Below are 27903 nucleotides of genomic sequence, written 5' to 3' on the forward strand. Positions count from 1 at the left end.
TCTTACTAGGCCGATCAAATGGACCGATCCTAGTTCTGTATCAGGCCACAAAAGGGCTGGGTGTTACATGATATATATGGTCTGATTATATTTAAACAATTTCTAATGTCCAAAATCTTAGGTTGATTATGGTTCCTAACTCAAGATTCAAATTCCATTTTTATTAGATATATCTAGCAAAAGAATGCATCTCGCATAAAAAAAACAAATTCAAGTTTAATATATCACTTTGACGCAAGCTAAAGAGTGCATCGAAAACAACCCAGCCTATTATAACATAGGTCAGACATATATCTAAATTATCAACCTATAATCTACTATAGGTATGTTGGGACAAGTTGGGCCTAGAATCTACATGACTTAGAAAAGATGCTCGACCAAATTAATCTACTAATTTATGATAATAAAAATATAAAACATCTTAGCCATCTAAACACTAAAATTGGAAACAATACAATGAACATACCTGCAAGTATTATATTTCCAATACCACCCATTCCAAATGGTTGCCTCCTAAGAACTAAGGAAAGCAAAGTCATGCCTATGCTTGGATGGAAGACCTTATAGATACACATCTATTCTATTCTATCAACTTTGGAATATGGCAATAAGATATGTATAGGAGGAGATCTCCTTTTATAATAAAGGAATTCAAGAACGACAAAGCATAATTACAGAGTGTGGGCTGTATGCCATGAATATCATAATTTTATAGGTCATGGTAGGTTAATAGTAATAAATTTAGTAATGCACATATACCATATATTAGACATGTGTCATAGTGATAAAAAGTTATTATCAGTAGTTGCCTAAGAACTAAAAAAAGCAAAGTCTTGCCTATGCTTGGATGGAAGACCTTATAGATACACATCTATTCTATTCTATCAACTTTGGAATATGGCAATAAGATATGTATAGGAGGAGATCTCCTTTTATAATAAAGGAATTCAAGAACGACAAAGCATAATTACAGAGTGCGGGCTATATGCCATGAATATCATAATTTTATAGGTCATGGTAGGTTAATAGTAATAAATTTAGTAACGCACATATACCATATATTAGACATGTGTCATAGTGACAAAAAGTTCTTATCAGTAGTTGCCTAAGAACTAATGAAAGCAAAGTCTTGCCTATGCTTGGATGGAAGACCTTATAGATACACATCTATTCTATTCTATCAACTTTGAAATATGGTGATAAGATATGTATAGGAGGAGATCTCCTTTTATAATAAAGAGATACAAGAACAACAAAGCATAATTACACTGTGCAGGTTGTATGCCATGAATATCATAATTTTATAGGTCATGGTAGGTTAATAGTAATAAATTTAGTAACGCACATATACCATATATTAGACATGTGTCATAGTGATAAAAAGTTATTATCAGTAGTTGCCTCAGAACTAATAAAAGCAAAGTCTTGCCTATGCTTGGATGGAAGATCTTATAGATACACATCTATTCTATTCTATCAACTGTGGAATATGGCAATAAGATATGTATAGGAGGAGATCTCCTTTTATAATAAAGGGATTCAAGAACGACAAAGCATAATTACACAATGCAGGCTATATGCCATGAATATCATAATTTTATAGGTTATGTTAGGTTAATAGTAATAAATTTAGTAACGCATATATACCATATATTAGATATGTGTCGTAGTAATAAAAAGTTCTTATCAATAATAGCCTAAGAACTAATGAAAGCAAAGTCTTATCTATGCTTGGATGGAAGACCTTATAGATACATATCTATTCTATTCTATCAACTCTGGAATATGGCGATAAGATATGTATAGGAGGAGATCTCCTTTAATAATAAAGGGATTCAAGAACGACAAAGCATAATTACAGAGTGCAGGCTGTATACCATGAATATCTTAATTTTATAGGTCATGGTAGGTTAATAGTAATAAATTTAGTAACGCATATATACTATATATTAGACATGTGTCATAGTGATAAAAAGTTCTTATCAGTAGTTGCATTATGTTAGTTTAGCGAGTCTCATAAATGTGCACATCACCACATTTCACTACACCAAACTTAGTAACCTATTTGTGTTATCTATACTACCAATATATAATTAAGTCAAGCATTAACTCAGAAAATAAAAGAGGTTCATGTTTTCTAGATATCTTTTACTTGGGCGCTCATGTTTTCAAGGTTTTTCAAAGAACCTCCTATTTGTGCATCTCAATGAGCCCTTATGCTCTTGAACCTCCCATCTCAATATTTTTAAGGTTTTTCAAAGAACATTTTTCAATGACTACATTACTCTTATTGTAATCTCAGGAATATGTGTGGTTCAAGAATGTTCTTTGAAAAACCTTAAAAATATTGAGATGGGAGATGTATGTGCAGAGTCAAAGTTGAGGAGATGTAGACGTAATTTTCCGTAATAAAATGCACATTCTACAATATTAGAAGATCAGGCAACAAAGCAATGCATAAATTCGTAAAGTTTGCAATACACATTAAAGAATTTCAAACGTGAATGGAAGATTCATCGAATTTCATTGCTGATATTTTGTCAAAGGCTGTAACAAATTTCCTTTTCTGATTAATAAATACCACCCTTTTTTTACCCAAAAAAAAATAATATCTACAGTCTTAAGCCACTACCAATGACTCATGGTGTCAGCATTATATGCATGCTTTGTTTTTTTTCTTTTCTTTTTCTTGGTGGTAGAAAGAGGAGCATTAAGCTGATTCCAAACAAAATTAGAGAGTCTGAGAGTTACATAATAGCGAAAAGAAAAGGGAGACAATACGGATGATAGATGGCATCAACATAAGAGAAAGGATGACTATTATGATACAAAACATTAAGTAGAAGACCCTGCCGAAGAGTATAGAAGATACAACAATCTGATAAGACCTGTAAGTGTTGATGTCCACACAACAGGGAATCATAATAAACCTACTGGTAGCTTGAGAAGATAAATCATTATATTTGCAAGAACCAGTGTGCATAGTGCAGTGTCCCAATAAGTCCTAAGAAATTGCAATACCTCTAATATAGTGCTCATCAGAACATAAGGGTCTGTATTGAAGAGTAAGGAACATTAGCTATTTTTTTCAATCTCATCTAGAGTCTTAGGATATATTTTAATATTTAGGTCTTCGCCTTGTGTTATAGAAGTGTTTAAGGGGTTGCAATATTGCATGATAAATCGTTCAAGATCTTTTTAATATAAGTCTCCTGCATCAATGCAAAAAGCCTTTTTGAATGATCCCTATAAATTTTAACACCAAGAACATAAGCGGCTTCCAACATATCTTTTATTTCAAAATTTGAGGACAACCATTTTGTATGGAGACAACAAAATCCTTATTATTCCTAGCTAAAAAAATAACATCCACATACAATGATAAAATCACAAATTTATTTTTAAAATGTTTGACATACACACAATGGTCTTCATCAATCATCATAAACTCATAAGAAGTTATAGCTCGATGAAACCTCCGATACCATTATCTAGATGATTGTTTTAGATCATAAATAGATCGTTGAAGCTTGCAAACTTTGCGCTTCTAGCCTTTTACAACAAAACCTATAGGTTGTTCTATGTAGATTTCTTCATCCAATTCTCCATTGAGAAAAGTTATTTTAATATCCATATGATGCAATTCCAAATCTAGATATGCAACGATGGCTAGGATAAGGCGAATCGAGGCAAACCTAACTACTGGAGAGAAGATCTCCTCATAGTCTATACCTTCTATTGGGTATAACCTTTTACTAGTAGACGAGCCTTATATCTTTCAATAGATCTATCTGCCTTCCACTTAATCTTAAGAAACCCATTTATTCCCCAGTGCCTTGTGGTTTGGTGGAAGGTCAACCAAGTTCTATATATGGTTTGTATTCATAGATTTCATTTCTTCCTCCATCACCTTCTTCCACTCTTTCTTTGTAGGGCAAGAGAAAGTCTCTTTAATTATGTTTGGTTCAGCATCATCATATGAAGTTATCATAAAAGCTTCTCCTTCTATGTCAAAATGATGACGAGGGATACTCTTATGAGTACAATTACACAATTATAATTCTTTTGGAATTAATCCATTAGATAATGTGTCGCTCCCACTAGGACCAGGAGGTCGAAATAATTTCTTATTCATCTCTACTTGTTGTATAGGTGCGCCACAAAAAATAGGATCTTCCATCTCGAAAAATTGAAAATCCTTTATTATTTCACCCTTGCTAGGAAAATCATTCTCTAAAAACGTGACATCTCGTGATTCAATTTCTATCCAACTTAAATTTTCATGCTCACTAATGAACACATATCATTTAGAGTATTTTGAGTATTTTATAAAAATACACTTCTTTCCACTCAAATCTAATTTTTCATATTTGTGAGAGGGATCATGAACATAAGCAACAACCCCAAGGTCGTAAATTACTCAGATCAGATTTTCTACCTGTCCATGATTCATAAGGGGTAGAAGGGACCGATTTGGAGGTCACACGGTTAAGTATATAGGCCGCAGTTAAAATAGTATCTCCCCAATATGAATAGAAAGTTTCGCTTGCACCATCATGGACCTAACCATCTCTAAAATATTTCTTCTCTCTGCAACACCGTTTTGCTGCGGAGTTCCAAGAATAGTCAATTGTCAATCTATAACTTTCTCATCAGAAAGCCTTCTAAACTGCGCGATAGATATTCATGCCTACGGTCAATTTTTAGAACTTTAATTGGTTTATCTAACTAATTCTCAACCAAACTCAAATATCGTTTAGAGCAATCTAATGCATCTGACTTATGGGAGACCAAGTAAACATGGCCAAAACACATGAAGTCATCTATAAATGCGATGAAATATGAGGCCCTATATCTCGCCCTCACATTCATTGGACCATGGATATCAGAGTGGATTAATTGCAATGGAGCTTCTACGATGGTTTCTTTACCAAATAGTTTTCTGGTTGTTTTTTCTACTAGGCAATGCTCACAAGTGGGCAATTCTGTTTTAGCGAGTGAGCCCAAAAGGCTTTCTCTAGCTAGTCTATTCATTCTCTCTTGTCCGATATACCCTAATCTAGCATGCCACACATTCACTTCATTATTCACATTGCTTGAAGGAGCAATTCACAAAAAACAATTATCATCATGATTAACTTATGCGTTGTAATCTACATCCAATACCATAAAACCATCTAATAAATAACCAGAGCCATAATAAGTTGGCCAAAATACACATCAACACAAGTACCATAGAAGTTCAAATAATAACCTAGGGAAAGAAGGATAATTACAGAAACTAAGTTCAGACAAAAGTCGGTGCATAGAGGACATCATGTAAGAGCACGGTACGACCACCATGCAGCACTAACTTGTAGGTGCCTATACCTTTTACTCTAACTCTAGAATTATCTCCAAGATATATGCACCTAGTGCCGGGACTGATTCGATGGTACTCCACAAAAGCTCCCCTGTCTCTAGCTATATTGTTTGTGGCTCCCAAGTGTATAGTCCACATAGTGCATGATTTAGTAAGCAAAAAACAACTAGAAACATAAACATAATTTAATATACTGGAGATAGGATATACCTTCTTCAACTTAGTGCATTCAAGAGTGAAGTGACCCAACTTGCCACAATTGTAGCAGTACATCGTGGCCTTGTCCTTCTTTTTACCACCACGCTTGCCTCTCTTATGCCAGTTAGCCTTGCCAAATTTACATGCTTTCTCTTTTTCCTTACCCACTTTAAATGATTTCCAGTCTCTCTTAAACTTGAAGCCAGAAGCCTTGCGTGAGCTAGGTTCAACTACATAAGCTAGACAGGAAGATTTAGCTACCTCGAGGCACTCATCTTCTAGTTCCAAATGATACGCAATATCATCAAAAGTCTTTACATTGTTATTGTGCGTCATAGTAATTATCATATGCTCCCACCTCTTGGGTAGGGATCTAATCATAGCATGTACCTATTGCTCATTAGTGAGGGTATGGCCAGCAGCCTTCAACTCTCTTATCATGTTTGACATCTCCTTAAGACGTTGCCTCATAGTATTATTTGGATGCTTCTTATAGGGGTCAAACTTGATAGTGAGCCTCCTCAACTTAGTAGCTGACGTACCCCCAAACTTTTTTTCAAGGCAAGCCACATTTTCTGAGCTATGTCGTACTCCTCGAACTCACACATGAGATCATCTTGCATACTGCTTAGCAACATAATGCGAGCAATGCTATTCTTCCTTTCTAGGCCAAATAAGCCTCATGATCTCTTTTGTGTTGAGCAGAAGTACCCTACTCAGGCTCAACTATGGTATGGTTGTCTCCAAAATTTCTTGTTCCTCAAGGATGTATTGAACCTTTCAGTGCCAAATACCAAAATTGTCACTGTTTAGCTTATCACCCTTGTTCAACTCAGCCACAATATTCTTGGATGCATATGCCATATTCACAATTACCAAGTAGAGATATAGTACACACAATAAATACTAGCACAAAAAAAAGATTATGTGGTACACATATTTATATATTTTTTAGCAGAAATGAACTAAATTGACGATAACTTAACATAAGACACAGAATCAAAGGTTTGCTATACTCCCAATCATCTTCCGCATTCAAATGTCAAATTATCATTGATTTACAAATATTTGTGCCAACAATATAAGTTCTAGGTGAGAACTTTGTTCAAATTCTACCAACCTCGGACTCCCACTCAATCATATATTTAAGCATGTTATTATAGTAATCAATAAACAAATGTAGACTAAAAGATACACAGCATGCCATTAATAATTTACAAATTAAATTCATACATAGTCATATACATAAAAGATTATTTACAAAAGTAGGAAGATTAATAAACAAATTTTCAGGCACATTCTTTACAACCAGACAAAGCATAATTTCAAAGCATAATTCTTGCTAAGTTTTCTATGCTCTTGATATGACAATCTATTCCCTATGTCGAAAACAAACTGTTCTAGAATGATCTTGTGTCCCTCTTTGCCTACCTATGGATCCCTAGGATCATTATCGCGTTCGTAACAGCCCAAGTATGTTGCGCTGAAAAGATTTAGAAATTGTGACAATATTAGAAAGTTTTTAACTTCTCTCGTTCTATATTTCTTCCATAGGGTGAGTACTATAGTTTTCCATTCTACGGATAAGGAATTGAGAAGAGTAATAATTTATTTCCAAATAGAAACATTGATGCCATAAGATATAAGAGAAATTATTAAATTATCCAATCTTCCTATGTGTTTTCACTTCATACGCATGAAAAAAAAATATTATACAAATAAGCATGTTGTACGTACGTTATACTAATATTATAGCATTTAACAACAAAACCTATGCACAAAAAATATTCTCATTTATTTTTTTATTTTTTTTATCATTTTTATTATTTCTTAATTATTATTTTTTAAAAAAAATTGCTGCCTGCGTGAATGCACAGCTGCGCGCCACGTGGACATGCTAAGCCCAGCTGTGTGCTGGTGCGCTCTGTCACACGCGGATACGCAGGCCGCGCGCCACGCGGATGTCCTACGCGGGGCCTACGACGCGTGGTCAGACGCGCTTCCAAGCGCGATGCGGCCTGCTCGGTCCATGGACCGCGCAGGGCGCAATCTAAAAACCGGGAGATCGTGGTCTATAGACCCGGCGGGCGCGGTCCGATCGGCTTTTTTTATTTTTTAATACTGAAAGCGATGCACGTCATGTGGAACGCACGTGCGATCGGGTCATCGGTCATCCCCTACCTCAAGCATATTTCATGCAGAATTTCGAGAGGCTGTAACTTTTTCTATAAATCCCCAAAAGTAACGTATTATATACCATTGAAAAGCTTATTCTGAGAGATTTCCAATGATACCAAGATTCTAACATAAACATCATTGTATGAAAAGATATATTAAAACGAAATATTGGATTTTTAATCAAGGGGTTGAAATATCTTCATTACAATTAATAGATATTTGGACATGTGATTTTCCAGATGTAAATAACTTATATAGGAGTACATACTCCTATGAAATTTCGGCCTAACCCAAGGTATAGACAATGTTTCCATTATCAGGTTTTCAGGGTACCTTGGTTGGAAAAATAGGAGAATAAAGAGTATTATAGTAAAACAGAAACTTCCCTTACATATCATATGCCAAATAAAGGCCACGAATTCAACCAACATTGCTCTAATACCAATGATAACATAAAGAATAATAAATAGAGTGTCAAGTTTCATGAATTATCTTGAAATAGTGCAAAAGTGAAATTCCAAGGATCTGGAGGTTGAACCACGTGTTTATCCGCTTCTAGAATACGCTCAAGATTGAGTGTTCAATCACAATGGAAAGAACACAAAAATCACCGTTTAAATACTTATGGTGCAAGCAAAAGGCTAAAAGCGAGTAGTTCCTTTTTTTTTTTTGGTAAGTAATAGGAGGGGAGGGGGAGGGGGAGGGACCAGCCTTCCCGCGTAGTAGCCCTACTATTGGGCCCCCCTTCCACTAGAAAATGTTCGATACAGATTGCAGGTTTCGCGTGCCTTCCCCGACCCGTTGGCCACCCCACTGAGCTCACCGCCTCACGTGTGGGTACGTCACCCGGCACCACCTCGGTACAGATGGAAGGAAAGTATATCCGCCAACGAGCCGTCCGGACGTACGTGGGGCATCCGGTCCCCTAATTTAATCGACGCCCGTGCGTTTTGAACCCGGATAATTCGAGTAGAATTATCGCCCCCTAACCACCATGCTACCACCTTCGTGGCAAGCGAGTAGTTCCTTCATGTTTCTCTCTCTCAAACTGAAATTTTTCTTGGAGAGAAGTCTGGACCTGAATTGTGTGCAGAAGAGAGGAAAAAATTGTCCTGTAGTTTTTTTTCTTCCAACTATTTTCTCTCTTATTTAAATGTTAGATGATCTTGATGGGGCTGGACCTGATGGGCGGCCCAACCAAGCCCAAAAACCAACACTTATAAATAATTTATTATTTGAAACTCTCTTTTCTTTTGATATGTTCTAATAATCATATTCTTAATAATCCGGGCATTAGGAAGGATCAAATGGTGCTAGATGCTCAAGCTTAATGTTGCAAATGGGTCGGGTTGACCCATGACTTGACCCACTTAGATCTGAGCAGACCCATTTTTGAGAATCCGTAGGGCTGGATAGAGTTTTAAAATTGGACAATTCCATTTTTTGAGTTGGGTCTGGTTTACTGAATTCAAACCCGACTCGACCCAACCCATTTGAATTTTAGTTGTTAATAACTTTTTTTGCTTGTTAACAATCTCAATGTGATATTACTATACCGCTATTTACACCAAAGAGTCTTGATGTATGAGTAATGAATGAATACGGGTAACTGTATTATTTTGCTTTTGTTCTTGCTGAATTTTATTAAGAACAGAACCATTAATACATTGGAGATTAACAGTTTAAGCCTAAAGTCACCAATAAAAAAAAAGGCACAATAGATAAGTTCGAAAGTGGCTAATTTTAGAATAGTTACGTACAATAATTTGATATGGCAGAAATAAGTCTATCCTTGAGGATGATCTTAGCTTTCTTCGATGTCATTGGCTTTTCAAAAAAAAAACAAGGAGAGGTAATCTAACTCTGCCGTCATTAAAGAATTTATATTGCTGGTGAAAAGCTTCAGAATGGAGTTGGATCCCTCCGAGATTACATTTGTGGTGGTCCGCGGCCTAGAATTTGAGAAGAGAAAAAACTAGTTGAGTTTGTTTTGATGAAGGTTGGAACATCACCGGTCCTCCGAGTTTGAACTGTCAAGTTTCGATGTCAACATTGTATAGTCAACACCTAAACAATCAGGACGTACATAACATATGAGCAATAAGTTCGGAAAAAATTGCGATTTTTATAGTGATGATTTATTTATTCTATTGTATGTTGTTTATTTTTTTATTTTTGTAATTTTTGTAATGGCTTTTAATATTTTGACTCGAATTAGATCTGACCTGAATTCGACTCGAATCTAATTTTTTTTGAGTTGGATCGAATTATACATGGAGTTCGGCGGGGCGGCAACCTAGGAGACGGTGAATTCCAAGTAGGTGGGAAGCGGGGTTTGGGAGCGGTGAGAACCGAAGCTAGGCCGCTATGGCGGTGGACTTGGCCAGAGAGAGAGAGAGAGAGGATTTTGGTATCGTCGGTCGCACCGTCTCGTGCGGGTATTTACCGTCGCATGTTATTTTATTTTTTATTTTTAAAATCTCTTTAATTTTCTCACCGTCTCGTGCGGGTTTAGCGGTACTTATCGCGCAGGATATTCCCGAACAGTGCTATCTCGCCAATGCCGCCTCCTCTCTGGATTCCAACGCTCCAGGCTCCGAAGCGAGGCCCGATCCCCATGAATCTATTAGCAGTAGACGCTGCCCTTCTGGGTCGGTCCACCAGATTCTTGGACCTTCGCAGAACTTCTCGTCTACACGATTTCAATGGGATTCGTACTCCCACTGCTCGCATTTCCACCGCTTTGTCTTCTCTTCCTTGTGGAAACTTCAAAGGCTGCCGAAATCCATTCCATTTTGGTGAGTTCGACTGCTTTAGAGACCGTACGCATGAGATTTTGTCCGATGGGTCTTGTTCGGAGCCCAATGCGGGTAAGGAGATTGTTTTGGATAAGAGAGTTCGGGTTTTTGGAGATTTGGTTAGGTGGGGGATTCGTTTTGGTGTTTCTGCGATGGCCTGTGGACTGTTTGTGATGAGGTCCCGGAGAGTTCTTGCGGCAGATGGAGTCGCGGAGGCTTGTGTTAGGGTTTTAGGGACGGATAGAACGGTGTTTAGGGGGTTATGGTCAAAGCTATTGCAGGTCCTTGGTGTTCTCAAAGAGCAAGGCCTGATTTTGGCTGCACTATTGGGTCTTTCTGCGTTCTTCTCCATGGCAGAAACATCTATCACGACTCTGTGGCCGTGGAAGGTGTGTATTTGATTTTCACCTTCTTCTCTGTATTTTATTTCTCACCTTGAAGAAGAATTAAATTGACCAGACTTGCTTTCCTCCTCTTGATTACTTTTGCTCCCAAAAATTAATATATCAATGGATGCTTATGTGTTTGTCTTGCAATTTCAACAGTATATATATGCATGTATATTAATCTAAAACTTGTTGGTCTGGTGAATCAGAGGTGGGAAATTAAAAATAATAAAAGTAATATGCAGTAAAAGAACTTGGTAGAGTTGTGCAACAAGAATGACCGACTGAAGGACATGGAGGCCCCTTGAACAAAAGGTGCACCCATTCCATGATAGATGTTAGTGGTGCACTCGGATGGTCTATTCAAAGGAAATTCCATTGGCCAGAATTTTTTTTTTAAAAAAAACTTTGTTAATGGTTTTGCTTTTGTGTGTTGATCATCAGTATAACAAATTTCACATTTATCTTTTTTCCTTTAACCTTTACTGTTTAACAAGTGCTAAAATGATAAGGGATACTTGGATTTCTGACTATGATATATTAAGGGTATGATTATGTATGGGAGAAAAAAAAAACCGAATGGTGTATTAGAAGGGCTGCTAACAGCTGTAAGATTTGGATTTGTGCTCTAGAGCTAGCGTTACCTAGGCATGGGAAATAAGTGTCATGTTGCCTGGAGTCCAACTTAGACACGGGGATACAACTATATATGTGATAAATTCTATATTATTGATAAAATATATTTGAAAAAGATGTCGATTGTTTTTTGGTAAACCAACAGAGTAAACTTGACAATTTGGCCTTGAAGCAGTCCAACCCTTTGTTAGTTGTGTAGAGAAATAGGCAAGGTTCGCTGTACCAGCCCGAACCAGGCTGTACGAGGTGTACCGTACTGGTTCGGTACTGGTACCGGTACCAGTACGAGTGGCATACCGACACTCGGTACGTTGAAAAAACTCCGTACCGTACCGTACCGACACTATGCTAGTGTGGCATCGATATGAAATCCGGTACTGAGACAACGAACCTTAGAAATAGATGTACAATTGTATCATTTTTTGAACATTCCAGACCATAACAGAGAATAAGAGGGCGCACTTAGAATTGTGGCCTTCAAAAACACCCTAACCTTTACTTATCACAAATTTACATCTTTTTTATAACAGTTTAGGTTGCAAGAATAAGAGGAAGGAAACTCTAGAATCAAGGTCCGCTGTACCGGTACCGGTCGGCGTACCGGTGGCGGCCCGGACCGGTACGAAACCGGTCCCGAACCGGTGGCGTACCGGTCCGAACCGGTGGTGTACCGGTTCGAACCGGTGGCGTACTGATCCTATACCAGTTCTTCAACAATAAACTACCGGTACCGGATTCCACGCTGATCCGGTCCCGATCCCAGACCGGACCGGTACGTACCGGCCCGTATGGCCGGTACGAACCGGTACGGCAGACCATGTCTAGAATAGTAGAACCACCTTATAGTCTCAGAGAGGATTGTAAAGTGGATACTATGCCCTAGCTAAGGAAGGGGGAGAAGAAAAGGAAAATAAACAGCAAGAAAAAAGAAGAAAGGTAAAGGATGTGGATGGAAAGATGTCATGGTCAAGGATTGCCGAACTGGTGCCGGGTGTTATATCGGTCGGCGCCCGATCCGGTTCGGTACCGGTTCAGACCAAACCGAACCGGTTGGCCTAGTTCACACATCCGTACACCGTGGCTTTGGGCCAAAAGCTCAAAATAGCCTCGGCTTGGTGCCAACCGACCGGTTCCCACCGAGTCCTGGTTGAATCGGACGGAACCATTTTCCATAAGAAAACCGACTTGGTCAGAGACCGGTTCGACTCGGTTTGGCCCAAATCAGCGGTACAACCCGATTCGGCAATCTCTGGTCATCGTAGGATGCTTTTAGGTGGACAAAAGGAGAGGCAGGTGTTGTAAATCTTTCTTTGTCCTTTTCTTTCCCTCTCTTTTTGCCTTTCGTCCTTCATTACTTCATTGAACTAAGAAAGGCTGAGGGATGATATGGTGAATTGGTGAGACATACGCCCACTTGCTCGAGCCCTTTCAATAGTACCCCCTGGCTTAGTCAATTAAGAGTAAGGAAGAAAGAGGTCGGGAGAAAGTGATTGGGCAAGACATCAATATTGTTAATTTTGGTTAGGTGGTTGACTAAGCTAAGGACGCTTTGACGTAGGTATGTGCTATGCTTGTTTGGCATAGCATGTCATCTCATCATGTGGATATGGCATAATAGCCCAAAATCACCATGTCCAGCTAATATCTTGAACTTTTAGCTACTTGTAGCGATGAAAGGTCCTGGTGTGAAATTCTTGTGAGCATACAAGGATTTGGATCTAAAAAAAAAAGAGTAAGAAGCAAGTTTGCAATTTAAGTTTCCAAATGGACTCCAAAGGGCTATGTCGAGTAGTGGTAAAAATGTGCAAGCATGGCTACATCTTGTAATAAACAAAATTGGTTTCTGCTAGACCTATTGATGTATGATTGACATGAACCAATGCGAAGTGTATATATGATACAAGGGTGCTTACCCATTTATCATGCCTATATCATGCTGGCATGGATTGGCATGACATGATAATTAAGTCCATTCTATGTCCATATGCATTAATGTCACATTCTCATTGAAAGTTTAAGTATTGTTCCCTTGCCTTCTAAGCTAAATCCCATCCACAATGGAGATGTCACATGGATACAATCAAGGTAGGCCGAACTGGACTGATTCGCTCGGTTCAGCCCGTATCGAGCCGATCCGGTGGGAAACTGGGTTGGTTTGCCTATTGAAATAAGTTCCGGCCAGAATGGGCTTTGAACGGACCAAAACTGACCGAAAAGGGTCCAAACTGGCCGGAACTAGCCTGGAACCTGTTGGAACCGTTCAGAACCGTCTGATTCTGTTCAAATTCGGTGCGAACCGTTCGCTTTCCACCATGTCGACCCGGTTCAGAATCGGGTCTCCTCCTCCTTTGCTTCTTTTGTTAAAAAAAAGTTTTGGAAAGGCCAAAGGCCTTCCCAACAATTTTTTATGAAGTTCGTTTAAGCCTCTTACGGCTAAACAACTCTCATTTTTTTCAATTTACGAAATCACATCGATTCAGCGTGATTGAAGGAGGATTCAAGCCTAAATAAGGTGCGCTTCTTCTCATTTCCTCTATTTATTTTTGGCTTGAAAAAATAGCTCAAAATTTGCAAAATAAGAAAAGATCATGTCAAAATTTTCGATTTGGGCTTGATTTTATTATATATTGTAGATCTATGGATTTGCTAGCCAGGAAGAGAATGGAGGATATGATATCACTATTTATGAGACACAGCCGCAGGTCGGTCTTTGATTCACCAGTGAGTTTTAATTTACGCATGCTACACAGGATAGGAACCATGGTGCACGAGTTGGAGTTTGCAAGGATCAGATTGCATATAGGAGACGAGTTTTTCGAGATCATTTAGGACGATATGATGTAGTTGCAGATGACCTCGCACGTAGAGTAGGATTCATAGACGTATCAAATTCCGAGTCGTATACTAGATTCTATTATCCGTAGCCACAGACAGTCTATGACCCATACGAATATGGATACGGATATTGATATAGTGCATCTGAGGCATCTTTCAGTGGCTACTGCTTTACGTAATTCGGCACATCTTACAAGTCAGATGTTGCTGCTAGCTTATTCGGATGGGCTCCTTTACAGCTGTTTTATCAGCCAATTTATTAACCAGAGGACGCCTCTTAGAGCCAGAGCTTTAGCGCGAGATTCGAGAGTGCTTATAATCCGGAATGCGTTCTTTATGGGATGAACATATAGGACTACAATGCCACTTGGTTAAAGGGGGGCTGATGTACCTTTTGATTATGCTAATGATTCGAATATCTATGAGAGGCATTGCCACTGGATGAGATTTTAGATATCGGTATATATATTGTATTTTAAATATATGTAATTGATTGTATTATTTTATATTTTTCACCTTACTGCTTGATTTGAGGATATTTTATGTTGCTTCTTGTAGTATGCAACATTTTACTAATTATTTTATGTTTTGTATCATTTTAAAATAACAAGATGCATCATTTAGGTTAAACTGGGATCATAGAAACATCAAAAAAATATTAAAAATATTAAAAAATATAAAAAAAATCAAATTAGACTTAGAATCGTTAAAAAAAGTTCAAAAAAATTGATTATCAATTAAATCAATTTGAAAAACTCCAAAAAAAAGACGTGCTAGTACGAAATCGGCACGCCCAAGCGTTCTAAGTGCCGGTACCGTTCCGGCTCATCCGTCGACCGGTATGGGTTCTGGTACCGGTTCGGTAGATCTTGAATACAATAGTTAGTCATACCAAAAGTTTGATCAACTCTTTTCGATTTATGCTGACTCTTAGTTATTTCTTCTTAAAAAAGTTCGTCACAAGCTAAACCTATTACTTCTTCCTGTACAGCGTTTAGAAAGTGAACTCTGATAACATAAATCTATTTTGCTAATTCTTTTGATTGCTTTATAGCAGTTTCTTCCGCAACTACTTGAATCACACAACCATGATCTGCTTTGTCATTAACACTTTTGTAATTTTCTAAGGATAAACTATTATCACCTCCAACTAATAGCTTTCTCAGGTATCAACATATAATCTCTTACCATTGCTTTTAGCATTTTATGTTAAAAATTTGAAGCTTAAATTAGAACTAGTCAGTGCTAACTTTAATTTTACGTTTCTACCTTGGCTTTTTTTCCCCAACTTTATTCACCTTCATTCATCTTCATGTCTTCAACTTCTATTTCTTTATTCCATTTTGAAATTAAAATAACTTTATTCATTAACCAAAAGAAATATAATTTATGTTAAAATTAAATATCTGAATGAAATAAGGGACTTGTTTTTAGCGTGATTGATTCAATCAAACAATCCTATACTTGATAAGTAACCAATGCCATCATAGAAATTTGAGACCTTATCCTTAACCTTTTTGTATATGTTGTTAAATTATAGAATGGAATCAATTCCTTTGTCATTAATGATTTGCACCTCATAAAATACTATAGGGTGATTTTTTTATTTTGGCATCCCTTTTTCTTTGGAAACAAGTGGCCATTTGATGTCTTCATTGGATGGGACTGTCATTAAATATTGATTTGTTATAGCTCTCTTAATAATTGCCTAGAGGCATGATCATAGACCTTATTATCAGCATCAAGAGGTCACTCCATAGGGATCTTATAATTGGAAATTCATTATATATATCATCACTCTGTAAAATATTGCAAAATGAACAGGGAAGTCATAGAGAAGTTGCTTGTTTTTCAAATAGTTGTTTTTTGCGTTTGTGGGACAAATAGTTGTTCCCATTTTAAAAAAGTAACAATTTTTGATGTCATGTGAAACTTCAAACTTCATTCTCTATGATCCAATCACTTTTTGAATTGCATAGATGATCGGCCTCCTTTATACTTTTAGGGTCTAAATAATTGGAGTTGGGCTAATGTGCAAGTATCCTTGTTGGTGGAAATGACAAAATCCTATCCTATGAGGTAGCACCGAATACAATACAAATAGGCATGCAAGTATGTTGGTAGATCCAAATCCAATTCAAATCTGACTCAAATTTGACATGATCCATACTTGAAGTTAAGACCCACATATGATGAACCTGAAGGTTTCTGGCCTTTTATCACTTTTGGAGAACTCTATTGTGGAGCATTAGATTATTTAATTTTGAAAAAAATAATGTGTTCAAGCATATTTCCACATTACTAGTTTGGAACATGCATATTCAAAAAAGAGCTCGAGCAACTTATATAGGATGGAAGTTTTTTCTTTCAACTCCTCCATTCCGTCGATGAGCATGTGAGCAAAAGATTTGATGTACAATTCTGTTTTGAGCACAATTTTAGTCAAACAAATGGGAAAAGTATTCCTTTGCATATTGGATGAAGACAATGAATATTTTTGTAACATTGAGTTCAAACCTTTTTTTGGAACAACAACAAGATAGAAAAGCTTTTCAAGAATCCTTAATTAAATAAATCCATCTTATCTACATCAACAAAGATTACAAATATTGTCAACTAGAACACTAGAGACTTTAATTGGACCACGAACTTTAAAATGGACCAAGTTTGAAGGAGCTAAAGCTTGTTTATCAGTACGAGGAGAAAAGACAATTTATGATGCTTGCTTAATTGAAACACCTCAAAATCTAACTATGTCAGATTCTAGAGAAGTTATTACAAATTCAAAGCTCTATGGAGAACGATTTACCAATTGATAATGTCATTGTTGAGGAGAAATGCCAGCTTGTGATGCTACACATTCGATTTTGGAGTATAAACCATTAATCTCATGCCCCCATCACTCATCCTCTAACCCTTCAGATCTTGAAAATCACGATACGATGCGTAAAAGGTTATAGAACATCGAAGGGTCTTAGTTAATTTATTGGCATGCATTAACTTAAGTGAACTTTTGAAACATAAAGAATTGAAGACTATGACAACAAGTAGGAGACATGGTTCCTTTTTTGTCATGTGATCAGAAGCTCAAGAGTCTATTTCCGATGGAACTTATTTATGATAGAAGGTGAATAAGACATTGTCTATGTGGGGACCTGTTTGGGCATTTTGCTCCCATATTTTGCTTGATTTAAGTAAGACCAAGTACCCTAGATACAGCTTTTGCTGGCACTTTTTCTGTGAGGTCTTGGGCCGTTATGAATAATATCAGAGTTAACCTAGCTTATGGCCCATGTTGCAGCTCAGGGATACTAAACATGGGCACTTCTAGGGCTGACAATAAGCCAGTCGTGGTGTTTTTGGTTTTTGATTAGACCCCTAGCAATGCACTAGGCAATGATGCCTGGACACAACTAATTTAATATAATTTGCTGTGCCCCTATGGCATCACCAAACTATGCACATGTCTTGCATATTGCTCCCAGCAGACATGTATGGCTTAACTTTCTTCCATTGTGCTAGCTTGCACAATTGGCATCAGTTAGTAATTAGATCAGATAGTACAAATGAATGCCCAAGATTTGTCCATTTTTCTCTTTCAAAGCAATGGCTTGTACAGGAAAACAAAGCAACGGAGACAAATAAAATATAAGGGACAACCAATTTGCTAATCAGACTGTCCAAACAGCCCAGTCTGCTGCTGTTAATCGTGGCAAGAGCAAACGATCAGGGAAAAGGAAAGGAGCAAATCACTGGAAGGGACGAGAGATAGGGAAGAAATCGTCCTTTTCTCTGTTCTCCATCTCTGAGCATCTCTTCTTGGCAATTGTTCTTGGGGGCATGCAGTTTTTTTCCTCATCTTCTCTTTTTCCTTTTTAATTTATGTTCGTCTTCCTTTTCGCCTTTCTGTTTAATCTGTGGCAGAGATCTCTTCTTTTCCTTTGGAACAAAGAAAAAGATAGCACAAAGCACTCATGGTCCCCACCTATTTTAAAAGCCTTATACCCTAGTTCTTTTTGCCCTTGAACATACACTCTGTCCCCCTTTCTCTCTTTATTTGATAGCCACTTTTCTCTTCTTTTAGTAATTTTTAATAGTTTATTGTTGTCCATACGTGATCACATTGTTGATCTTATTGGTATTTGGTATTTCTATCTAGCTTTGCCGAGTATACAATAATATATATAGATGTCCTAGTTTTTTGAGGTTGACATGTCAGATATTTAAAGACACTTGAACACTTGACACATCTGTCCTGCTTCTCGGTAATGGCGATTCTAGGGCTTAAATAAGGGGAGAGCTATGAAGCATGGATGTGCATATGGGATACGGATACTATGATACAGACATGCTGGTACAATAAATTTTGATATAGCAGAATACAATATGACTAGGATATGCTATGGAATAGAAGGCCTGCCTAGATCATGAGGCTCTTGCCGTTGCAGAGTCTAGGGAGGGTCAGACGTGCGCAGCCTTACCCCGGCATGCAGAGTGGTTGTTTCAATGAGGTCACGCTAAGGAACATATATATATATATATATATGTATATATTCGTGTATCTACATATATATATATATATGTATAACTTTTACAAGCTCATCATTAATCATTATTTTATAGACCATAATCCATACTTTATGTTTTTATATTAATATCAATAGAGTATGGAGCTCAAGGTACGCCGTACTGGTATGCCTACCGGACCGGTATGGTTCTGGTTTGGATCGGTTTAAACTGGTACCGAACAGGCCAATAGACCTGCGCGGATGCGCGCGCTGCGTTAAATGCCATAGAGTGGCATTAAATGGCCCGCACGAGTGCGCTGCCTATCGTGTGCTCGCGCGGGCGCATTTTCGAGCACTTGGAACTGTGCGTGGGTGCAGTTTCAAGTGCAGAGAACCGAACACGGACTTTAAATGCCATAGAATGACATTAAATGCCACTCTGCGGCAATAAATGGCCCACGCAGGCGCGTTGCCCATCGCGCGGGGCAACGGTTCCGAGCACAGTGAATCGCGCGGGCACGGTTTCCAGTGCGGGGAACTGCCTGCACGTGGTTTCCAGCTCACGCCCATGGAGGTGCGCTGCGCAAGGTGTGCGAACCCGACCGATTAGCACCGATATCGGGCTTGTACCGGTGCGAACCGGTCCGGTTCGCACCCGTACCGAGCTTGTATTGCTCGGTTTCGGTTCAAGAGGCTGGAACCGTTTTGCACGCTTGAACTAGATCGGTCAGAGACCGGACCGGTTCGGTACGGGTTGAACCGGCCTGTATGGGCCGGTTCAGCATACCATGATAGAGCTTACCCCCCTCCTCATTTTTGGAGGTATCCGGGATTCTTGGAAGTATCTAAAGTGCATTTGGGAAGTATCCGGAGTGTTTTTTTTTAATTTCTAAAAATATGATACTTGACACAAGTATTGAATGCGTACCCGAGAAGTATTCAATGAATATTTATATTTTATATGGATACAATGCGGGAACAACATGTGATTTGAAGTATCTATACTTCCTAGGGGAAGAGTGTGAGGACTTGTATGACATGCACTTAATTCTTCATTAGGCGACATTGATGAGGTCTTGGCACATAGTAAGGCCAAGGACTCCAAATTCCTACTTCTGGGTAGCCCTTTTTGTTTAAAGTCCTGGGTCATTGCACTTCAGCTAATCTACCACTGGAAGAGGTGAAGACTTAACAGAGATTTGCTGACTTTTCTTTATGATATGGTCATTCTTCCCTAAGAAGAATAACATGCCTTCTTGAATACTAGCCTGTGTCGAGCCTTTTGTTGTTGTTAATTCAATACAAGTAGTTTGATTTGCTCATGTTGGTTTTTGTTGAAATCCCAATGAGTCTTCATGATGTAATTTGTTAGAGTACTTCGATCAACAACAGAACTCTCGGTTCTTCAGAGGTGACTACATACCAACAAAACTGAGGAAGTGGAGGAGCATTTTGTTGTTGTTAATTCAATACATATAGTTTGATTTGCTCATGTTGGTTTTTGTTGAAATCCCAACAAGTCTTCATGATGTAATTTGTCAAACCATAGTGATTGCACTTCTGAAATCCATGATCTCCCTCTTGGTTCACATCCTCCTTTATGACCGCCACATCCCTGTACACCACGACCACAATTACCATCACTTTATCTAATAAATTTAGCAAGAGCTGATCTATCTCCAATTTATGTATATGAAGTGGGAAAGATACATGCTGAAGATGTGTATAAATTATTCAAGTATGGTATTTTGTTGCTAGGTCAGAAATTCTCCCTAGATGTTGATACTCTGAGTTCAATCCAAAAGCTGCTACTAATTTTCACTCTGCTGCCTTAGCTTATCTGATTGTTTGTGACAGGCTGACAAACATTCAACTCCTATAATATACCTCTAGGAGTGCTAATGCATTCACCAGGACTCTTAAATCCTTAATGTTGCTGAAAGATCTCCTTTGATAACTCATAAATGCTTGCAATATTCTTTTTAGCTTACGACATGTCATGCAAGCCCCCTCAAATTTTCTTAGCAGTATCAAAGTACTATATCAGCTATGCATTAGGTAGATCTTGGGTGCTATATAGGGTCAAAAAACCAAAATAACACCTTTTGGCTAGCTTTTTTGGGTGAGATCTCAAGTTGTTACCAATGGTATCTGAGTGGACCCATCCCATATTGATTAGGGGATATTGCAGCATGGGTCATTGGGGCCGATAAGGAGTTGATAGTGATGTTTATGATTCGGTTCTGGTACTTGCGATTGGATTTCATTGGATTTTGACCATGGTTTGCTGTGCCGGTATTGGGCACCATACCGGTTGCCTGGCGGCACGAGTCAGTACGGGCCCGCGCTGTGCCGTGCCGGGTCTATACTGACATAGCAGAGGAAGTGGGGGATAGGGCGAACGGGAGAGAGGAAAAGAGAGAGAGACAAGGGGAAGAGAGGGAGGGAGTTTGGTGGAGGCCGACGGAGGTCTTGCGGAGGGCCGTTGGAGGCTGGTGTCCAGGCACCGATTTCACTTAAAAATCACAGCGGCCGGACTCTTGTTTCGAACGAAACAGGGGAACAGTTGCGGAGCACCGATTTTACTTAAAAATCGTGAAATTTTTTAGCAGTCGGACTATTATTTCAAACGAAACAGGAGAACGGCCGCGGCCTCTGCCTGGGCGCTGGCCTCTGACAGCTCACTGAAGGTAATTTGGCTCGTTGATTTGATCAATGCCATTTGTACAGTAACAATATGACCTGCCATTGGAATGATATTCTTTTGATCTATAGCTTCTTGAGATTGAATAAAAGGGAAAAATATAGGTTACTGTCTAAGATTAAAAGTGCAGACAATTTATGATGTTAAGTCCAAGATAAGGTAGACTGCTGGTCCAAGATAGGAATAATACATCAACTGCAAGCAAATGCAACTTACCTGCAGCAGCAATACATTTATTGGGGACATACCAAATCTGATTGCAAGAGTTCTCTTGAATATTTGAATCATGCAAAAAACAGCAATGCATCTGCAAAGTGTCCTCTTGATCTAGACTTCCACTTTATTCATTACACAGACATGACTACGAGCTTCTGATTTGTTCAATTTATGGTGCATGTGGGTGTGCACAGGGATCACAAGCACATGGATACTCATGCATGAACATCGCAACACATCATGGAGTCTGCTGCCTCTACTCTCTTTAAGATCTTACGAACAGACTTGAGAGCTTTGAAGAAAGAGTAAGAAAGATACCAGAAGAAAAGAAATCAGACTCTGTGCAGCCACCAATGGGGAAGAGAAAGTTGTTTACGGCTATGATACCATGTGTAGACACCAGGTCCATTTATTAGTCCAGCAATAATGTTTTAATGAATTCTGATTTGAACCTTGGAGGATAAAGAAAGAAGAGAAAATAGAGAGGAAAGCAGAGAGGATCGGAGAGAAAGATAAGAGGAGAAAAACTCATGGTCACAGCATAACCATAGACCCTTCCCCCCTCCTTTTCTTTTATCATATTAGGGCATCCACATTTTAACTTGATAGATTACTGCTGCAATGAAGGGCCCCTCAAATAAGCTGCATATACCAATGGCCCCCCAAAATAGGCTCACTAATAATAAGAGCCCATAAAAATAGAGTTAAATTTCTAATGAATCATTCATGCCAATGTTGTATATTGTGATTAACACTGATATATGGGTGGGATTCAAAATGTGACACAATTTAAGAAAGAAATTAATCAAGAGGGAAAAATAGAATGAAGTATCAGGAAAAACTATAATTTTGCATGATAAAATTTTATTGTACTAGCATGGGGGATGGAAAAATTCCTTACAGAAGACAGTCTGTTCATCGAAATCCTTTCCTGGCTAGTGAAGGATAAGACAGTGAACTTAGGTGATTTGAATTTGCCAAGGATTTCTGTAAACATATAGTTTTCATGCAGTTCCTTCGCAAAATGAGACTTTAAATAATCTAAAACATAATCTTAATGGCTATATGATTCCCTTATAAGGCTATTTAATGCTAATTTTTGCTTTAATAGGATTAGCAGAACATGAATATTTTGCCTTGCTAAAACTTATGGTACGGGGCTCTGTTTCCTTTTCACTAGACATGAAGATTAGGGCTTAATACCATAGCAAAAAAATAATTATAATAAGGAGTAACATAATAGAAATTCATAAGCTCATCATCTTACAGTAAACCCATAGTACACTTTCAGTTAAACAAGAGACTTATAATTACTGGAAAAATTAAACATCTAGATATACTTTTTATGACCTTGAACCCCAAACCTTGATTGACAAAGCTAGGAATGTCATCTCAAAATCTCAATTTATGGAGCTACAGTCTAGTGAAGAATAATACTAGGTGACTGACAATAGAGTATAATACAAATTGCAAACTAAAAGAGAGACTATGAGCTTGTCTATACATGAGATACAGTTAGACATATAATAAAGTTTATAAGGACATATATAATTCTTTTTATATATTTGTCATGTTTACACTAATACTTGTGTTGCCTTCTGGTATCATCCTTTATTTGGCCCTAGCATAGATATTGATTCATTTATTTGTCTAGCTGTTAAACAATCATGGCCTGCTGCTTGTATTTCATGTCCTTTATCATGCATAAGCATGTTATTCTGGTGTTTTTAGGTTCTTTCAGACATGATTTAAATATGTTATTCTTTGGCTTTTCCAATCATTCCCTAGTAGCAGTTATTTTTATCATGTTTCTTAAAAGTTAAAACCACTCTTACTGCATCAACATGTGCAGTTTTTATTTATTTATAACTTCTATCATCTAATGTTAGGTATCACTCCCCCATATATTTTGTTTATGTGCTTGTGTGATACCCTTGTCTTTTCATTTCACTTATGTACTGAACTACTGTAATCTTAAATATGTGTTAGATGAAGAATACTAAGGAAAAAAAAGGCTAAGACAAAGTCATGGAGAATGTCCAGTTACTTTTGATCTCGCCTTATAAAATGAATGAAACAGAAAAACTTGGACAAAGAATGGCTCATATGGAGGTAGATTCGTATATGCTGTACTTTCAATCATCGCATGGCTTGTGAGTTTGGTCAAGCATCTCTCTTTGAAGCCTTTCATTTCATTGATATATGCATTTTATTGAACTCTGTTGATAAGCTAGAAAATGATTGTTTTGCTATTTTGTACTTCCGTACCATAGCAATATAAGCCAGAGGAAGTGATTATGTCTACTAAGTGCCCAATTTTGCAGCTTTGGATTTCCCTAGAAGCTTATTAAAGCTTTGTATATCTATTTTCTATATCAGGTTCGTGAATTGGCTGAAAAAGAGCCCGAGAATGGTGTCTTCAGAATGCTTCGTAGTGATGTTACTCGATTCTTGACGACCATTCTTATTGGCACAACGTAATGATTTATTATGAATTTCATTTTTTCCATCTTTAAGTTTGATTAATGGGATCTTTGATCATTTAGGTTCATACTTATCCATTGTTTCTTATTATATAATTTTGTGATATGTACTCAGTGTAGTCAATATTGGTGCTACAGCACTTGTCACAGAGGCGGCAACTACAATTTTCGGTGAAGCTGGAGTTAGTGCAGCTACAGGAGTTATGACTGTATGCCCCAACGTTTCTTGGTTTATATTTCATATCTAATATTTTTCCCTTCGCTGTGTGGTTTTGGATCAATCATATTATTAGGCTTTTTCAAATTGCCAATTGCTATCTCCACCCACTTCTCATTTGAGGAGAAAGATGCTTTATGACAGTTCCAGCATACATTGCTTGGAAGAAATAGAAATAAGGCAATCACATATTTATTTTTTCAAGAGAAGGTATTGAGATCAGATTGGATTTCTCATAATGCTCAGAGTCCTTCTTAGAGTTCAATCACAGAAAATGAATTGCTTTCCCATCCCAAAATCTTATGTTGCTCTTATGAGCCTCTGCTTTTTCTCTTCCATTTTGATCCTTAGCACTTCTCTTCAAGTTTTGGTTTTGGTGGTCCCACCCACCCTATGCTTGTACAAGGGCTATGGGTGGAAGTATCAAAAGACAGAATGCAAACGATAGCCGAATGGTTCTTCGTTATTTTTTCCGGTATCTAGGAGAGTCAAAAATTGACCCGACCTGAAAGACCTAAGCTGACCCGACCCTATTCGGATTGGGTTTGGGTCACTACTTTTTTTGTTAGGGTCGGGTATGGTTATTATGACCTGAACTTTAAATGAGTCGAGTATGGGTTAAAGCTTTGACTCGGCTTGGGTCATGAGGGTAGAATTCTATTTGGGTCGAAATAGTTTAGGTTTGGTTGAGTAACGATCTTGGATAAGAATTTTTTTTTGAGTAATTAGTCTTTTTCTTGATGCTAGTTGTTTAAATCATTTTTGAATGAACCATTTTAAATTGTAAATATTGGATTTGATAGGTTAGCATATACTTATTAGGGGTTGAGTCTTATAAAATAGATTAAGTTAGGGTCAAATGAGTGACCAGAAATGATGTATATGGGTCAAGAGGTCTTGACCCGATGTCTGGCCGAGTCGGGTCAGGTATGGGTCAAGGTTCGGTATGTTGTTGTCCCTACTTGACCTGGCCCAAAACCAATTGGACCCAACCATTGCCACCCTACCATCATTAGGTGAGATTATTAATGGCAATGCAATTACTACCGAAACATATACCATCCATATCAAAATGCCCTTTAGCAAGTTGAGTTAGATTAGCATATTAGAATCAGATTGGATTAACAGATCTAAATTATGGATTGTAATATAAAATCTGTTTATAGTTTTCATCTCTAAAATTGAATGAGAACCCATCTCCTTGTCGTCTTGATTGCTTAGTTGACTTTATAATCACCATCTTATCCCAGTAAGTCCTTAGCACATAAAATAAAAGTTTTGAGATTTTAAACTTTAAGTTACTGTTTGGATGCTGGAAGATCTTATCGTAATCCTAAAACAATGTTGCATTGAGATGGCTGCAAAGAATTTGGGAAAGAAGTGACAAGTAATCCATTTTTCACAATAATAGTTTCCATTTTCATGTGATTTATCGTAATGATAGAAAATTGGGATTAACTAGTTGGCTTCTCCGGTATGTTAGAAACTCTCCAGTTCACTGTTCGAAACACCCACTCTACTGTGTTTTTAACATAGAGACCAAGGAATGCGGAATCGTGCGGAACCGGCCAGTTCTGCCCATTTCGAGTCGTACCGGTGGCTCACAGGTACGGTTCAGTGCCACCGGTATGGTTCAGCCATTGAAAACGGCTCGCTGCCGGAGCCGGAGAAGAAGAAGAGAAAGAGAGATTGAGCGGGGGAGGGATGGTAAGCGATTTACCGACTTCACTTAAAAAATCTCAAATTTTTTAGTTGCGGCCGCCCCTCTGCGGCCTCCGCCGGCCCCTGCGGCCCTCCGCTAGCATCCGCCGCCGCTTGTTCTCCCTCCCTCCCCCGCTCTCTCTTTTTTCTCTTCTCCTTCTCCGGCTCCGGCGTTTTCCTTTATTGGTATGGACCCGACACGGCCCGTGCCCACTCGTGTTGCCAGAGAACCGGTACGGTATCCGGTACCGGTTCCTCCGACCTTGATAGGGACCCTTTACCTGAGGATCTTATTAGGCCAATAAGATCATCCGGCATCCAAACAGGCCTTAAAAATTTTGTCAAGACTCATAATATAATTTCTTTCTATTATTCACTTACCTAATCAATATTAAAAAAAATTAACCATTCTTCAGCTATTTAAAAAATATGAAGACGCACTAGTCAAAGTTGGCAATTGGGTATTGTAAATAAACTATTATAATTAAAATTTTGGCTGATTATATTTACAAATCGATAATTATAAATATTTGAACCAATATATACTCTCATATCCTTTAAAATACACCATTATATCTTGATCGTGTATGAGCTCCTAGTCAAGTCATAGTGCGTATTTTGAAAATCATAACAACTAGTGATAGCACATTTTAGAGCATGCAATTCTTATGATTCCTATGTGCTTCAGGCTATTTTTGAAGGTGCAGAAATGGATTTCTGCCATAGTCATATGACATTTTTCATGCTTGCAATGACTGTAGCTGCCTCTTATTATCAAGGAGCTATAGATATAGTAAGATTCAGATAATCAGGGGTACTGTGGTATCACTGGTATGTACTGCCCTGTAGTCCTGTATATGCTGTCATATTTGCAATGTTATACCACCTTGTATCAGCCAACCATGAATAGATATGGGGGCATACTCTGCGGGTACATGATTGGTAAGATCCCTTCACTGCAGTACATTGAAACCTTGTCTTATACCGGGGACCAAAACTTTGTTATGCGAAGACTTTATTGAATAACCGCCACTGTATAATTATGCTTGAGGTTCAAATCTATCCTTGCTTAAATTTCATCAAATATAAACTTTTTTCATGTAAACAAGATTCTTTGTATAAATAGTTCTCAATATATAAGGTAGGGTTTTCCTCACATCGGTGGCGAGTGCAACCGCATGCAGACAGTGATCGTGGGGCCTGGGCATGTGATGTGCACCCTCATGAATCATACTCATCTTTGTGTGCAGTCATGAGGGGCACATCCCTCATGAATCATGCATGGGTCCCATGATCACTGTTTATGCATGCGGGTGGCACTTGCTACCATGAGGAGGTAAACCCATTTTATGTGTATAACAATTTGTCTTTTCCCCCTTTCTTTCAGTTATTTCCAAGTCAAGGAATCTTAGATAGTTGCTTCACGGCCATGAGTTCAAATCTTATGGGAAATAAATTTGTTTTTTTGAAACTACTTTTTATAGGTTAATGATGGGTCTTTTTTCCATAGATTCCATGCCTAAGAATTTGAAACTAATTCGTAGAGTATTGAAATAGCTGAGAAAGTTCTTATATGTTGATAAAATGTAATTTGATCCATAATATTGGGATTAGACGTGTTGGTTAAGGTTAAGGTCAATGTTAATGTTTTTGCATGTTGGAGATACTGAAAAATAACAAC

At 38.0% G+C, this 27903-nt stretch overlaps 1 protein-coding gene across 3 annotated transcripts in view; it reads left to right on the plus strand.

The window, feature by feature from the left end:
* The first annotated feature begins 9971 nt into the window (after positions 1-9971).
* Positions 9972-27903, plus strand: part of LOC103714926 (DUF21 domain-containing protein At1g55930, chloroplastic-like) — a 61210-nt gene continuing 43278 nt past the window's right edge. The window contains exons 1-4 of one of the 3 annotated variants that reach the window (XM_008802395.6): positions 9972-10176; positions 10254-10925; positions 24201-24298; positions 24420-24513. In XM_008802395.6, the coding sequence (XP_008800617.5) occupies positions 10299-10925; positions 24201-24298; positions 24420-24513 (819 nt within the window). In that variant the 5' untranslated portion in view covers positions 9972-10176; positions 10254-10298. Of the gene's footprint in view, positions 10177-10253; positions 10926-23810; positions 23934-24200; positions 24299-24419; positions 24514-27903 lie in introns of those variants that run through there. The other 2 variants (XM_089924251.1, XM_088701160.2) reach the window with 2 other exon arrangements.

Source organism: Phoenix dactylifera, chromosome 7 (genome assembly GCF_051530095.1).
Source record: "Phoenix dactylifera cultivar Ajwa chromosome 7, Ajwa_hap1_PhDact_Kaust_v1.1, whole genome shotgun sequence".
NCBI lineage: Eukaryota > Viridiplantae > Streptophyta > Magnoliopsida > Arecales > Arecaceae > Phoenix > Phoenix dactylifera.